General features: G+C 40.0%; 1 protein-coding gene across 1 annotated transcript; it reads left to right on the top strand.

Moving 5' to 3' along the window:
* The first annotated feature begins 5681 nt into the window (after nt 1-5681).
* On the top strand, nt 5682-10289 carry LOC146709016 (dynein axonemal heavy chain 1-like). The gene is made up of 12 exons (XM_085455967.1): nt 5682-5792; nt 6208-6375; nt 6481-6532; nt 6671-6854; nt 7075-7213; nt 7338-7470; nt 7862-8026; nt 8135-8390; nt 8477-8634; nt 8745-8956; nt 9600-9898; nt 10041-10289. Exons 1-12 carry the CDS (start codon nt 5790-5792, stop codon nt 10207-10209), a joined length of 1938 nt encoding a protein of 645 aa, XP_085312093.1. The 5' UTR covers nt 5682-5789; the 3' UTR covers nt 10210-10289.
* The last annotated feature ends 5605 nt before the right edge of the window (nt 10290-15894 follow it).

Genomic DNA, 15894 nt, shown 5'->3' with positions numbered 1-15894 from the left:
GGTAGAAAGATCTATGGTTCAAATATAATGGCAAGATTAGAGGTGTATTTCCCCAGGATTGCAGGACCAAGTCGGTCCATTGCTTTAATTTGTTATCATTGTGAGAATGATAACCAGTGTGGAAAGCTTTCAAAGAGACATCCTTACTAGTGTTTATTGTAACAGTCCTCATGTCGCACATTGACATTAATCAAGCGCAGACAGCTTACAGGCAGACTGCTAACTTGTTGTTCATTTGCACATCTACTTTGCGTGTGTGTGAGATGATGTGACAATAAAAAGTGATTTGATTTGATTTGATTTGATGTGCATGCTTACGTTCCAGCATCATAGGTTTAGATTACACTGTGCCTCTTTGATGTGAGAGAATGAATGACACAGATTAAGTTGTCAGGCCAGAAAATGATAGACGCCAGATGAGGCAGAATGACAAATAATGTCCTCTGGGAAGCCCAGGGGCACACTGCCAAAACAATAATGTGTGCATCTGTGAACTCATGGGTGGATTTGTGAGTGTTTGCTCACAGAAGAGTTATGGCGATAATCTTACATATGTGTAACCTTAATTGAAACAATCCAGAACTGTTCCCGTATACAGAGAAAATGGGAAAATTAGCCTCCCTGTGAAATTTTATGTTTTTGTTTAAAATTTTCCAAATACTTTTTCATCAGTGTAAGGAATTTTTCAGCATAGCATTTCTAAACATACTTATTTTCCTTAGAAGCAGAAATCATTTCTGCTTGACACAATAACAGAATTATTTCAGAAAGAACAAACAAATATTACCAAAGCCAGTGGTATTAGCTTCCTGAAAAACTGACCTTTTTATTGAGCCACAGCATAAAGTGCTGCTGTGCAGTGATGTGCTTTAACTTTTTGATGCTCAAATCAAGTTTAAACTGAGGGTTTTCTTGAATTTACACACAGTATAAAAACATCAGCAAAGGTTTAAGCTGTCATTTAAGAAATAATCATGCCAAAAACAAAATAAATCCCTTTAGATTTGAGGGGAAGAAAGATTTGCTGATGCCTACAAAGCAGGAGGCGGATATACAAAGTTATCACAGCGTTTCCAAGTATCATCAAGAAATTCAAAAAGTGCCACACAGTGCAGAACAAGACTGATAAAGGTAGGAAGCAAAGGATTTCAAAAGATTTCATCTCTAGCCAGTTTTGAAATGTGTCTTAAGATCCCAAAACAACTGCCAAACACTAATGAATGACTTAGCCAAGTCAGAGAACCGTAGAGAGAACTCAGTAATGGGTGACCTCCAATTCTGCAGAAGTTACACCTTCAAGCCAGACTAAAGTATGCTAAGGACAACCTTAGGAAAGCATATTGGAAGCACATCATTTGATCAAATTAAATAAACAAGAGTTTTTTTTGACCACAAAGATGCTGCCTTTAATTTAGAGAAAGAAAGGAGAGCTCAGGAGGCGTGTGTGAGACTCGCTGAAAACTACAGCAAACCGCTGCAGGCTGTAATCCAGCAAAAGGGACACAGAACTGATGATCAGCACTGGGTGTGCTGATGATTTTAACCCTGGCACCTTTTGTTTCTGTGTGAAAAGTGAAATAATTTAATCATCCAAAATAAAACCAGGATATTTGGAAAAGCTGTGCTAAAAAAAAATCTGTGCTCTGTTTGACAGCATTTGGCAAATACTTAAAAAAAAAAAGGAAATTTAAGAATAATTCTGCTTTCCTCCTATTCGTTACTGATTCTAAACAAGCATGCTGGGAATGCACCAGTTGAAAGTTGATGACTTATTAATAGATGAAACTGTATACTGTACACATACACACATGAAAGTACACATTAAATACTGTCCACTTAATCTTTTGTCTCTGATTTTTTTTTTTTTTTGGTATATCTGTTTATGATAATCAACTAAGAAACTCACTATTTCCTTATGTTTGTGACTCACATAAACACACTGTCACTCCGACACATGAACATATGCACGAACACATGCATGCAAGCACTGACACAGTCACTTGATAACCTTTTACTTTGCCCACCCACCCACTCACACACACACTGGTTTTCTACAACAATAACACACTACATGTGCTGTGGATTCAATTCACTGCCTTCTCGTTCTTCCAGCTCAGATTTAAACTCCCAGTTAGATGAAACACATGTTTCAAACAGCTTCAGTAAATTCAAAGAAAAATACTTTGGCATGAAAATGTGACATAAATAGCAAACAGCGAAATGAAGAAAGCAGCATAATGAAGCAGGGTTACGTGATTAACACTAATTCTAGGAGTTTGGGATAAGTTACAAAATTAATGCTTGCGCTTAAATAAACCCAAATGGGTTTTTAGCTTTGAGTATTTTTACTTTGTCCCCCTTCAGAAGTCATGCTTAGAAATGGGGAAAATGAAAAATCAAATGCAGCTGCTTCAGGTCCCAGGACATAAGTTGCAGGCTCTGGGCCGCTTTGTTGCTTTGAGGCCCTTTTCAACTCATTAAAAGTGTTTTTATTGGCATACCAAGTCCACCTGTGAGTCATCCAACTCATGATGGCAACTTCAATGCATAGCCAAGTGCAAAGGTCACCGTTAAACAACAGTAACTCATAGGAGCAGGCAATGTCAAAAATGAAATCTGCACGGGTAAAATGCAGAGGAACAAAGCGCGGCCATGTTAATGTGACATTTGCTGCCCTCGTGGTGCGTCTTTTTCATTTATCAACTGACACTCGTGACATTCATTGACCACTGTGGTGTTATCTTCCAGATCAGATGCCCTTTAAATAAGAAAAAGGGCTTCGAAACGTGGTGTTTGTTCTAGGTGTATATTATTCTCACTGTGTTTCCAGGGGTTTGAGCTCCAGAGTCTAAATGTGCAAATATATATAATCCCTTACGAGCATTTGTTATCCATACTCTCAGAACATTTAACGATGCTCCCTGGGAGTGTATAGCATAGTTTTGTATATTTCCACTGAAGTGTGCAAATGTGAAAAATAAATAAATAAATAAATCACACTCTAACAGGGGTGTGGGCCCACTTTTGTGGTTGGATTTGTGGTTTCTCCATAAGAAAAGAGGTATGTGGGAATCTGTGCAACCATTAAGGCCTTCCTGGACTGCCCAACAATGAGGCAGCGAAGGAGGAATAAGTGGTGTTTGATCCTATCAACCAACATCTGGCCTACAGGAGGAGCTAAAGTTAGCAGCCCATGCTGATGTCATTAGGGTAAAATAGCAAGTATACTGGCAAAGGCACAGTGTTCCCAACATGACAGCACTGTTAGTGTAGTAGGGAGGTGGCAGAGATGAGGACAGATTATACCTGCTGGTGATTATGTAACTGACTCATCTTCATGTCCTTTTAACAGCTGATCTCTTTTGTCAGTCTTCAGCTCCTAGGCTGCTGGAGTTAGCAGGGAGGCCTCCTGGGAGAGAATGAGAAATACAGGGTGGATCAAGGCTGTAACAAAGCTTTTTAGAGTTTAATCAGTTCCACTCATCGAGAGTTGCTGGCCCCATCTGTCCAATCAAGTCCCATTTCCATGGCGGGCTCCTGGCTCCAAAGATGGCTACAGTACTGTCAGCCAGACTTTGATAGGCAACTCTGTTTCGAGGACCACCACCTCATCAGAGACTTGTGGTTCTTGTGTGGGTTTCTTTGGAACCTCTATCGGCCGGATCTCCTCGCTGATGTAATCAATAGCTCTGGCATGTGTTAATCATTAATAAACTGCTGTGGTCAGGATGATTTAAGCGCTGAGAGCACTCTGATATGATAATGTCATTAGATGTGGGTTGTTTAGCTCCTTAGGGAAGTTTTTTATTTTCATGTCCTTTTTGTGTGAGATCATCGTTTTGGAGCTCTTTTCAGTCTGGGACAATGAAGAAAAAGACTCCTAGCTAAACATTTAAGCAAGCCCATCCTAAATGATAGATATGTGTGGCACAGAATTACAACATCGATAGGACCCATATCAATTCAGTAAGGCTACGTTCACACTGCAGGTGTTAATGCTCAATTCCGATTTTTTGATCGAGTCCGATTTTTTTGTCTGCTTGTTCACACTACAAATAAAATGCGCCAGCAAACGCTCTCTAGTGTGAACGCTCAAAGTGGCCCGCATGCGCAAAAGAAGACGTCACACACAACGCACTAGACCCAGAGCAAACAGTATTGTTTGACTGATGGCCCTTAATATAAAGACTTCGGACTTTACGTTTCCCAATTTTTGCTTTAAGTTATTTTGTTATTTACATAATAATGTAGATAACCTAATAATTATCCTCATTGCTGTTTTAGAGGAGAGGTGCTTCAAAGGAAAGTTGCAGATTTCTGTCAGAATCTGCAGATTATACAGTACAAATAACATGCTCACGTTTCTCCAACGTTGTCTTCCCAACAGTGTCACTGACATCTACGCTGGATGGCCAGGAAGCCTTCGCGATGTCTTCTCGGGCGCTTCTCCTGAGTTGATAATTGGCGTCTGTCTTGTGTCAGTGACGTAAAAGACGGATTTAATGCGACATTACCATCAAACAGCAGTCGCTTTCTAAAACATCGGATATGTATCAGATTCAGTACCACATACGAAAGTGACCCAGATCGGATTTGAAAATATCGGATTTGTGCCGTTCACACTGTCACACCATGATCGGATATGGGTCGCATAGGGTCATAAAAATCGGATTTGATGCGCTTTCGCCTGCAGTGTGAACGTAGCCTAAGTCTTTACTCGACCAGTACCTCATAGGAGCTGGGTACAGTAACTTAGATCACCTCACAAACCTAGCTACAACGAGACACTGACCTCCTACACCGTGAGAGAAGAGTGAACATTTAGGGTCAGGGGAGTGTGTGTTCCAGTTGCATTCCATTATGTTATCATCACAGACATTACATTCAATGTTATTACTAGAAGCAGCAGCTTCTTTTTTTGGTCTTTTTTCTTTAAGAGCAGCCAGAAAAGCAGAGCCTTTCCAGCTCGATCCCTCAGTCTAGCCAAGAAAAACCAAGTCTAATCCTCTTCTCCTTCCTCGGTGTCCAACCTCACACACAACTCACAGTAAGGCCTTACCTTTGCCACGTCTTTCTTTGTCATAAACCTCACCTGTCAGTACTCTAATTTCTTCATCTCTCTTGCTTTTCTACTCTTGTTCATTTAGATGAAAGATGTCAGTGTGTTGGTGTATCCATAACACACTGGTTAAAGATGCATATTTTTGCGAAGTGGACTCATTTTTTAAATTCTGCACTATTATTGTCACAATTCAACTTCACATCGCAACTACTCAGTATTTTTATTCCTTGTCCCCCTGGCCCACATCTTGAGACATTGTCCCACATTCTGACTGGCTCGACGGGTCATGCACTTTTCTAAAATCTGGATTTTACCCAACACATGTGAAGGGAAGGCTTTTTATTATAGGGAAATAAAGGATAACCAGTCTAAAGTTACATAAAGCTTTGCAGATTTTGCTGAATATGATGAAAACTACCTCAAAGAAAATGAAGCAGCAGTACATACTGAGAAATATTTTTTGCAGTGTGTCACAGGAGAGAATATAGTGCTAAAAAATAGCGTAAAGTGGCACAGTATGTTTGACATAATAGGCTAAACACTGCTTAAGTTGTCAAATATGGCTCAAAAAGATTTGCCAACTTGTACTATCATCTTCGTCCCCATGACAACTGTTGCTGCGTCTAACAGTACTTCCACTTAGAAACTAAGATTCTCTACAGTTCAGTTTCAGCTATGTGGTGGACACACAAAAGACCTGTAACAGCTTGCAACAGAATTGAAAAATATGGTATGTCGTATTTATTTTTTCCCCTTTTGCTTACAGAGTTAAATTACCAAATGCTACTCGTTAATTGTGTTCAGCAAAGCCAATCACAAAGGCTGAATGCTAAGGCTAAGCACCCGGCGTATGTTTAACACCCTGTCGGTTAAAAGACTACCTCCAGCTGAAGTCGGGCAAAACGTTTAACATACGTTTAACGTACGTCGTGTATTCAGCGTTAAGTAATGTCTAGTTTCCCTTTTACATTTTGTACTATTATCCACTTTAGTAACGCGTGTATAAACTTATATGTGCAACATATAAAGCTTCAACTTTTCATACACATTTAATATTCGTTAAATCATATCATTGAAGAAGTAGGTGACTAAACCCAGCTGTCATTGCTCACACGTACATTTAAAAAAAAAATCCTGCTCGAAAGAGTGAGAACACAGGATTTCCTGGTTCCGGGGTACCTCATCCACCCAGAGATCCTCCAGAGCCCAAGCCTTCAACTCGTCAGAAATACAATGTCTTCAAAGTGGGGAAAGGCTCTATGAGAGATCAGAGGGGAATATTCTCTGAGACAATCTCTACATTAAAATTCCAGGTAAAGGCTTCTCTGATTCCTCTAAAATGACTGATTGTTGTTGCTCTAATGAGAAACTCTTGACTAATTGCTTATGTGTATGCGGTTTGTACACCTAATGCCCAGCAGGTGTCAGAGCCTCAGTCCATGCTGACATTTGGTCATAACTCACGGGAGGGTGAGTTGTGCTGTATGACATTTTAGACATCTGATATTTTATTGTTGCATCGATTTTTTTTTAATTTTAAATCTAGAAAAAAAAATCCCAAAACATTTTGTGCTATCTGTAAAATCTGACTTCTGTTTACTTCAAAAGCAGTCGCCAAGACTCCACCTCATCGGCCCAGATGGGCTGCTGAGGATTGCCTTGTACCACATGTACAACATAATTCATTCTTCTCGGAGAATCCATACTTTTGCCCGGGTGGAGATAAACCCAAAGTCCAAATACCCTACAAAACCCGTCCTGGCTCCATCCCCCGCAAATTAGCGATAGAGAGGTGTGTACTATTTTTGTGTACTACACATGGCATCTGCTGCTGTAGTCATGGTTATTTTGAATACTGTAAGACCAGATTCAGTGGTCACGTCTCATATAGTGTGCAATACATGCTCATTTTTCCTTTATTGTACAGCAGCTTTTAGTAGAGTCATTAAGTTGTTTTATCTCAAAGTCCTGCTGTGAAATAACTGCGTCTTTATATACTGTGTTGCTAACAGATGTCGAAGGGAATACTTACATTTACATGTTGAAGAGCTCCTGGCAGAAAAGGGCATAGATTCTGATCTCTTATTGCCAAGACCATTGAAAAATAACACCATACCAGACGGTCCTATTTCGCTGTTCCTCCCACTGGAGGTGAGCCTGTTACACAACTGTCCAATCAAGTCCCTCTTTTTAGACTTTTTTTTTCTCATTGCAATACTTTCCATATTTATATATAATGTTATATACACCAAACTTTCCCATGTTTTTTATTAAGCTGTTTGACAATGAAGAATATGACTGCCGGACTCCAGAAGACTGGCTTGCTTTGGGCAATGCTGAAGGATCACCTGATCGAAAACCTATTCCTGGAAAAGCCCTGCTACCTACAGATGATGAAATTGCAAATGGTAAAGTATCATGTAGCTGCTGTATTGGGTGCTGCGCTTGGAGTTGGAGCTTGGCCTCCTAATGTCTGTAGATCTATGTAGGCAAAGGTCAATTTAAAATCAGTGAATCAATGAATCTTCAGCCGTTTTTTTAAATGGTGTTTAGTTTGTTACAAATGATACTTAGGATATAGTTTATCTGTAAACTGCATTTCAACAATGTGTGGTGCTCATGTTTTTTGGCACTTTTTCTTCCTTTTAATCCTTTTTTGGGATTAATTTAAGATATTCATTAAAAGGTAATGAGAAGCAATTTATAAATGGCCATACAACAATACAACACAGACACCAGTGAATTTAGAATTAAATGTAGTAATGTGTTATTAAATCCCTCTTTTCTGTTCTTTTGCAGATGAGTCTGCAAGCGCGAGCCCACCTCCGAAGTACAGCTGGCATTTAGTTGGAATTCTTGATTACTGTACGGAGAAATGTCAGTATCTGGTAGAGAAGGTCCACCAGACAGACAAAAAAGGAAGTCCTGATATAAGTGAAGAGCATAAGGAGAGTAAATCCCCTGGTTGGTTTCAATGTTTTTAAACTGTTGTAACTCTAGAGTGTTGTCTCTTCATCTCTCTCTCTGCTGTTACTGACCATGTCATTGATCTGTTGCCCTCTTTCTGCATAGAAACAGACTCTTTCATAGCAGGCAGTAAGTACTGGATACCCAGGATCAGACTGTTATTCTGTGCTGAAGACCCACGTGTCTTTGTTGAGCGGGTCGGGTTTGCCCTGCGCTACAGAGAGGAAACAGAGGCACTTATTTTCTACCACTTTTCAGTGGACTGCATGCCCATCTCTAGGAAAACACCGTCTCTCAATACTGATAGTCTCCAGAGTATCAAACGACGTGCCCTCTCAGCTCCTGGCCTTAAGCTGAAAAAGTGAGTGATATCCTGTCTTATTAATTCTATATGATCTGCTTTTTTACTAACTAACAGGATGGATAAATGCAATATTGTGTGTGCAGTTTAGAGACGTGTGTTGCAGGCTTGGAGAATGAGGTCAGACTGGATTATGACCGTACAATGAACCGCTTGATTTTTGACAAAGTAGTGATGAGCTGCCCTGAAGACCTTTCACATATCACCCTGCCACAGAAGGACCCTGAATATGTGCCCTCACAAGGTAAGATATTTTGCATTATGCACTTACTGGTCACTCAGGTCATAATTAAGGAAATGTAGCATCTGCTAACACCTTCAGAATCAAAACACTGTTGTGTTTTATCTATGCAGGGTGTGTTCCGGTTCCTTACTCTGCCTATGAGGCGAATCGAGCTGCATTTATTTTCAAGTCCATGCAAACTAGGCCAGAGCTGATCTGTGTGCTTTCTGAAATGTGGCATGAGTGCAAAAAAGTAGAAAACATGAGGCTGTTCAACTTGATGTTGGGTAAACCACTTCCATTGGATCAATTTGAACTTGACCAGTCTCAGACGCATACTCAGGTACTGTTGCACCGAGAGAGTATCAAGTAAAAACCTGTGTTTACCGGCCGGGGTTGCTAAATAGGGCAAATTAGCCTGTGAGTGCAATCCCCAAATAGTGCTGATAGTTTTGGTCATTTTTATGGGTAATTTACAAAAGTTGTGCTGTTTGCAAAGCACAGACATTTCATTTCACTATCAAGTGCAAAAAAGTTTCAGATTCAATGTTAAATATTGGCACAAATAGCAATAAATAGTGAGTTGCAAGTGTTAGTAAATCTGTTTGCATACTTGATTTAGATATTCTCTGTGTTTTGGGCCTTAAGAAAAAAACTCCCAGACATCCATATGCAACAGAGTTAGTCGCAATAATCTCAGACTTTTCACCTCTAACATGCAATTTTGCCACTGCGTGATCTTTTCAAATTTCAACAGTACTTTGTTTTTACACCAGAAATGAGTTTGCTCTGGCAAATCTGGCTAAATGTCTTCATATCCCTTTTTTGTTCTGACTTGAAGAACAGTCAAACAAAAACATACATCTTAGCCATATAAACAAGATAGCGTCTGTAGTTATTTAATAAGCTCATAGGAGATTATTCATTTTGTTTCTACAAGTTTACCAATATAAATATCTTAATCTAACCTCTCTTTCCTTATCCAGATAACCCTGTTTCTTAGAGATAACTGGACCAGCACACTGTGCAACAGCATCCGGTACAACCTTGCGAATATGGGCAAGGGAACATACAACATAAACGAGACTTGCTGGGAGACTTACAAGGTTTCTAAGCTGTCTAAACTCCTCAATCTGGTGCATTACAACATGCAGGACTCCCTCCGTGTCCTTGTGAAGAACTCACTGGTCAGCCTGACCAAGGTCGTGATGGATGCCTGCCACAATGTCCTGATGTGTCCTCAGGACTTTGTCTGGGGGAATGACCTAATCACTAGCCACTACAAGTACGATAAAATGCATTTGCACAACTTTCTCTTTTCCTTTTCCCATTTTTTGGACTTTGTAATAATGAATGAAATATAACTGATTACAATACTTAAAATAATAATTATTTATGTCTGTAATATAACAATTATCCATGTCTAGGCCAAAGAAGAATCCTATTTTCCTGGTGGACCTGGTTCTGGATGAGAGTGGGGTTCATTACAGCACCCCCTTGGAGAATTTTTCAGCATCTACAGTGAACCTGTTTGATAACAGCATTATGTGCACACGTAGTGTGCCTCTGCTTAATAGGGTAAATCAAATCTCCTGAGTAATACAGCATACTTTACAAATGAGAATGCAATGAGGCTTCAAAATATAGTACTTTGAAAAAAAGGTTCAAGTAGTCTCTCTTTTTGTCAAATTTTACTAGGAAAAATGGGACGGAAACATTCAAGCATAGATGGAATTAAAGTATATAAGACAAAAACAGAGAATTTGTGTAGTTCTAAGGAGCTCGAAGATTAGTATTTACTATGACCACCTTGATTCTCCTGCACAGTCTGCACTCTCTTGAAAAAGCGTTCTAAGAGAGTGTAGTGTTCAGGATTAGTTTTCCAGGCTTCTTTAAGGACATTCAAAGCTCCTTGGATGTGAGTTGTCTTTCGTTTCATGACAGAGTCTCCACTGTGTCTTACAGATGGACACTCTTTTGTCCAACTTTTCATTGATTTGACTTGTGACAATAAATGCCTAAAGATACAATTTAAAAGTGGACCTTTGCAGCCTTTGAGTTAGGCACCGTTTTTATGTTTGAATTGTTCTCTGAAAATAAGTACTAACCCTAAAATTTGTAAAATAAATAAATAAATAAATAAATAAAAAGCAGCCAATGTCCAAAGAACTTTGAAAGACCTTCAGAAAGCCTGGATAACTACAGGGAGTGCAGAATTATTAGGCAAATGAGTATTTTGTCCACATCATCCTCTTCATGCATGTTGTCTTGCTCCAAGCTGTATAGGCTCGAAAGCCTACTACCAATTAAGCATATTAGGGGATGTGCATCTCTGTAATGAGAAGGGGTGTGGTCTAATGACATCAACACCCTATATCAGGTGTGCATAATTATTAGGCAACGTCCTTTCCTTTGGCAAAACGGGTCAAAAGAAGGACTTGACAGGCTCAGAAAAGTCAAAAATAGTGAGATATGTTGCAGAGGGATGCAGCAGTCTCAAAATTGCAAAGCTTCTGAAGCGTGATCATCGAACAATCAAGCGTTTCATTCAAAATAGTCAACAGGGTCGCAAGAAGTCTGTGGAAAAACCAAGGCGCAAAATAACTGCCCATGAACTGAGAAAAGTCAAGCGTGCAGCTGCCAAGATGCCACTTGCCACCAGTTTGGCCATATTTCAGAGCTGCAACATCACTGGAGTGCCCAAAAGCACAAGGTGTGCAATACTCAGAGACATGGCCAAGGTAAGAAAGGCTGAAAGACGACCACCACTGAACAAGACACACAAGCTGAAACGTCAAGACTGGGCCAAGAAATATCTCAAGACTGGTTTTTCTAAGGTTTTATGAACTGATGAAATGAGAGTGAGTCTTGATGGGCCAGATGGATGGGCCCGTGGCTGGATTGGTAAAGGCAGAGAGCTCCAGTCCCACTCAGACGCCAGCAAGGTGGAGGTGGAGTACTGGTTTGGGCTGGTATCATCAAAGATGAGCTTGTGGGGCCTTTTCGGGTTGAGGATGGAGTCAAGCTCAACTCCCAGTCCTACTGCCAGTTTCTGGAAGACACCTTCTTCAAGCAGTGGTACAGGAAGAAGTCTGCATCCTTCAAGAAAAACATGATTTTCATGCAGGACAATGCTCCATCACACGTGTCCAAGTACTCCACAGCGTGGCTGGCAAGAAAGGGTATAAAAGAAGAAAAACTAATGACATGGCCTCCTTGTTCACCTGATCTGAACCCCATTGAGAACCTGTGGTCCATCATCAAATGTGAGATTTACAAGGAGGGAAAACAGTACACCTCTCTGAACAGTGTCTGGGAGGCTGTGGTTGCTGCTGCACGCAATGTTGATGGTGAACAGATCAAAACACTGACAGAATCCATGGATGGCAGGCTTTTGAGTGTCCTTGCAAAGAAAGGTGGCTATATTGGTCGCTGATTTGTTTTTGTTTTGTTTTTGAATGTCAGAAATGTATATTTGTGAATGTGGAGATGTTATATTGGTTTCACTGGTAAAAATAAATAATTGAAATGGGTATATATTTGTTTTTTGTTAAGTTGCCTAATAATTATGCACAGTAATAGTCACCTGCACACACAGATATCCCCCTAAAATAGCTGAAACTAAAAACAAACTAAAAACTACTTCCAAAAACATTCAGCTTTGATATTAATGAGTTTTTTGGGTTCATTGAGAACATGGTTGTTGTTCAATAATAAAATTATTCCTCAAAAATACAACTTGCCTAATAATTCTGCACTCCCTGTATTGCTCAAGACTACTTTGGAAAATCAGAAGAAACTCTAGCTCCTTGGAAGTAAAATGCAAAGAAATGGGGGGTACTCTTATAATGATGAATTTTGAAAGTGACACTGATATTTGAATAGTTTTGCATGTGCCTGTACCAGTTTGTGTTGCAGAAGTTATTTATGGTTGGGGAGCCTTTACTTGAGTCAGTGCATTTGGAGGAACCACAAATAACCGAGCTGAGGGAGAACATCCGTAATGTTCTAATACAAGCAACCATACCTCTCAGGGCTTATGCTGCTGAGTATGAGAAGTACTTAGAGCTGCACAATTTGGACATACAAGCTTACATTCTCACGTAAGTCTGTGTTTGAAGTGACGTGCCCACTTTTCACAAGTGTGAGATGTGGGTCTGTTGGATATGTGGCCTATTACTGAATGAACTCGTGCTTTTCTTGTTTCTCTCATGTCCCCATCATTTGGCTACCAGATCTTGTGGTGCAGAAATGACATCCCAAGAACTGAAAAAAGAGGTGCAGCAGCATCTCAAAGAAAAGAGAATAATTGAACAGTCCTTGCCATCCTCCCTAGTGATTGGTCCATTTCATGTTTGTGTTAACGGGGTACGCAAGTCTCTCTCAGAAAAGAGAAAGGAGTTAGCCACGGCACTACTAGACCACCTTGCTCTGAAGCTACGTATTCAGGTTGACCAGGTAAGGCTAAATATTTTCTTCTAAGAGAACATGAATAATAATAACTTTAATTGCTATTTATTTATTCATTTATTTATTTTTATTTATTTTTAAAGACATCCTTAAATTCAGCTTGAAATGACATTTTTCTTGTTTTTCTCTTAAATTTTGGTTATTTTTTTATGTGTAGGCATGTGAAGAATGTGAAATTATTAACAGAAAGCTACGTGAGAAACCCTTTGGCATCGAGGAACTGAGTGAAAAGAGGCAGTGGATGAAACAAATCCCAGAACAGCTTAAGAGTTACAAGGTCGAATGGGTGAAGTGGGTGTTTCTGTAGTACATATTAAATTAAGAATTATTTTATGAATCCATCCTTCTTTTTCTCATCTGCAAACAGGAACATCTTGCCAAGACCTTGTCAGACTACGAGCTCATAGAAGAATTTTTCCACTCTCTTCCCAACAATGATGTCAACAAAAAGTAAGTGTATGATTAGCGTTAGTTAAAAGGGAATTTGTTTTAGATACCTTGTAGGAGACTTTGTGAGATTTATAGTGACTTATCTGTGCAGGTGGAAAGCCATTGAATGGCCACAAAAGATAATCAACCAAATGGAACCAGTAGCCACCCAGCACTTGGAGGATGAGGAGTGCTTCCGCAAGATCCATCTAACTGAGCAGAGCAACTTTGAGGAGCATTTAGCTAATCTACAGGTCAACTCAATCGACTATATTTTTTACTTTTAGCTTTTCTTTCCAAGCTCCTTAGACTACAATGACCTGGATGACTGAGAACCTTCACAGACTTTTAGCTGGAGGTTTCTTCCTGTTAAAACTGAGTTTTTTATACCAAATGTCGCCAAGACCGTCATCAAAGGGGGTCATCTGTTTGCTGGAGTTTTGTCTGTATTTTTGTAGGGTCTTTACCTTACAAAATAAAGTGCCCTGGAGCAACTCTTGTTGTGAATTGGTGCTACGTAGATCAAACTGATTTGAATTGTTTTTTGCTTTATTAAGCAGACACTTAGAGCAGCGCATGTGTCCACTATATGACAGAGCTTCTAATTATACTGATGTTGCATGGTTCTAAAGTAGTCACTGTATGTTTCTAGATGATTGTTGCTAGGTTTGCGAGCCATGGAGACATTGATCATGCCCATGAGATGGCCAACAAGGTCAGGCAGACAAGCAAGCAACTTAAGGAGTGCCAAACTATGGCCCAAATTTACAACAACAGGGAACGCTTGTTCGGCATGACAGTCACAAATGTAAGTAAAACAGTGGCTCGGGTTAAAGGATTTTTGTGTGATTAATTCAAAAACTAAAGAGTATCTATTTATTATGGGCATTAATGTTTATTACAGTATGACCGTGTGCAGAAGCTTGTAAAAGACTTCCAGCCTTATAGAGATTTATGGACCACCACCTCTGATTGGCTGCGCTGGAGTGAAAGCTGGTTCTGTGACCCACTGTCTTCCATTGATCCTGAGCAGGTTGAGCACATTGTCACTGAAGCCTACAAGACCATCCACAAATGTATTAAACAGTTCAACGACATTCCTGGTAGGTGATACGTGTATTACCATTTAAACTTCACAAAGCTGTGCCTTCCATTTCAAAATATGACTGACATTGTTGTTTTTTAATGGGCTTTTCTTGGTGTCTTACACAACTCTAGACTGCCAAATGGTGGCAAATCTAATTCTCAGCAAGATTGAGGACTTCCGTCCTTACGTCCCTCTAATTCAGGGACTAAGGAACCCAGGGATGAAGAGCCGCCACTGGGAGATGCTTTCAGAACGCACTCAAATTAAAGTCATGCCTAAAGCCAACTTGACCCTGTCTCACTGCCTGGAGCTTGGCCTACAGAACTACGTGGATGACATAGCTCAAGTGGCCGAGGTGGCTGGGAAAGAATACTCTATTGAACAGGTGCTGCTGAACAAGAATCCTTGTTTAAACTGTTTCATATAGTGTTTGTAAAAAAATTTTTTAATGTTGTGTCTTTTTTTTATCATCTGCAAAATGTAGTTCAGATAGGGATGCTTCTGCTGTTTTAAAGCACTAGGGACTCTACTCATTTTGGCTATGTACACTGTCAGTGTGTGATTTTTTTTTTTTTAGCTAAAACTGATGCTGCTTCCTCTTTTCTCCCATACCTTTTCACCTAGGCCCTGGAAAAGATGGAAAAAGAGTGGTTCACAGTAGTCATTGATGTTTTGCCCTACAAGAACACAGGAACTTACATTTTAACGAGCCCAGATGAAGTGTCTCAGTTGCTCGATGACCACATTGTCATGACACAGAGCATGTCCTTGTCCCCCTTCAAAAAAACATTTGAGGCACGAATCAACTCCTGGGAAAGCAAGCTCAGAATGACTCAGGTGCACAACATAGACACCTATCAGCTGTGGAAGTCTTGTGATTTGTGTTTCTCATGTTGTGCTGCTGCCCTCTTTTGGTGTATACAGGATGTACTGGAGGAGTGGCTGATGTGCCAGCGTTCGTGGCTGTACCTAGAACCCATATTCAGTTCTGATGACATCAATCAGCAGCTGCCTACAGAAGGAAAAAGATACCAGCAAATGGAGCAAAATTGGAGGAGTATTATGAAAAGTGCCTTTAATAATCGAAAGGTCAGAGAGAGGCTTAGAGTTCTGTGTGGAACTAGAGAATACTGGTGGTTCACAAGTTGTTGTGGACTATATATGATTGTTTTTGTGAATGTTTCTAGGTGATCGATCTGTTTCCAGATGCTCATCTACTAACGCAACTTAAGAATTGTAACGGACTTTTGGAACAGGTGCAGAAGGGTCTCAGTGAGTACTTGGAAACAAAACGA

The sequence above is a fragment of the Copadichromis virginalis genome, linkage group LG5 (genome assembly GCF_057382275.1).
Source record: "Copadichromis virginalis isolate Kocher_CV1m ecotype Utaka linkage group LG5, C_Virginalis_male_GT1.1, whole genome shotgun sequence".
NCBI lineage: Eukaryota > Metazoa > Chordata > Actinopteri > Cichliformes > Cichlidae > Copadichromis > Copadichromis virginalis.
This window is presented reverse-complemented; position numbering and strand designations above follow the sequence as displayed.

Bases quoted from the DNA above. Each gene is read 5' to 3' on its own strand.
- LOC146709016 (XM_085455967.1), top strand. The intron at 7,471-7,861 runs GTAAAGTATCAT...GTTCTTTTGCAG, and splicing joins AGATGATGAAATTGCAAATG to ATGAGTCTGCAAGCGCGAGC. The intron at 8,635-8,744 runs GTAAGATATTTT...TTATCTATGCAG, and splicing joins TGAATATGTGCCCTCACAAG to GGTGTGTTCCGGTTCCTTAC.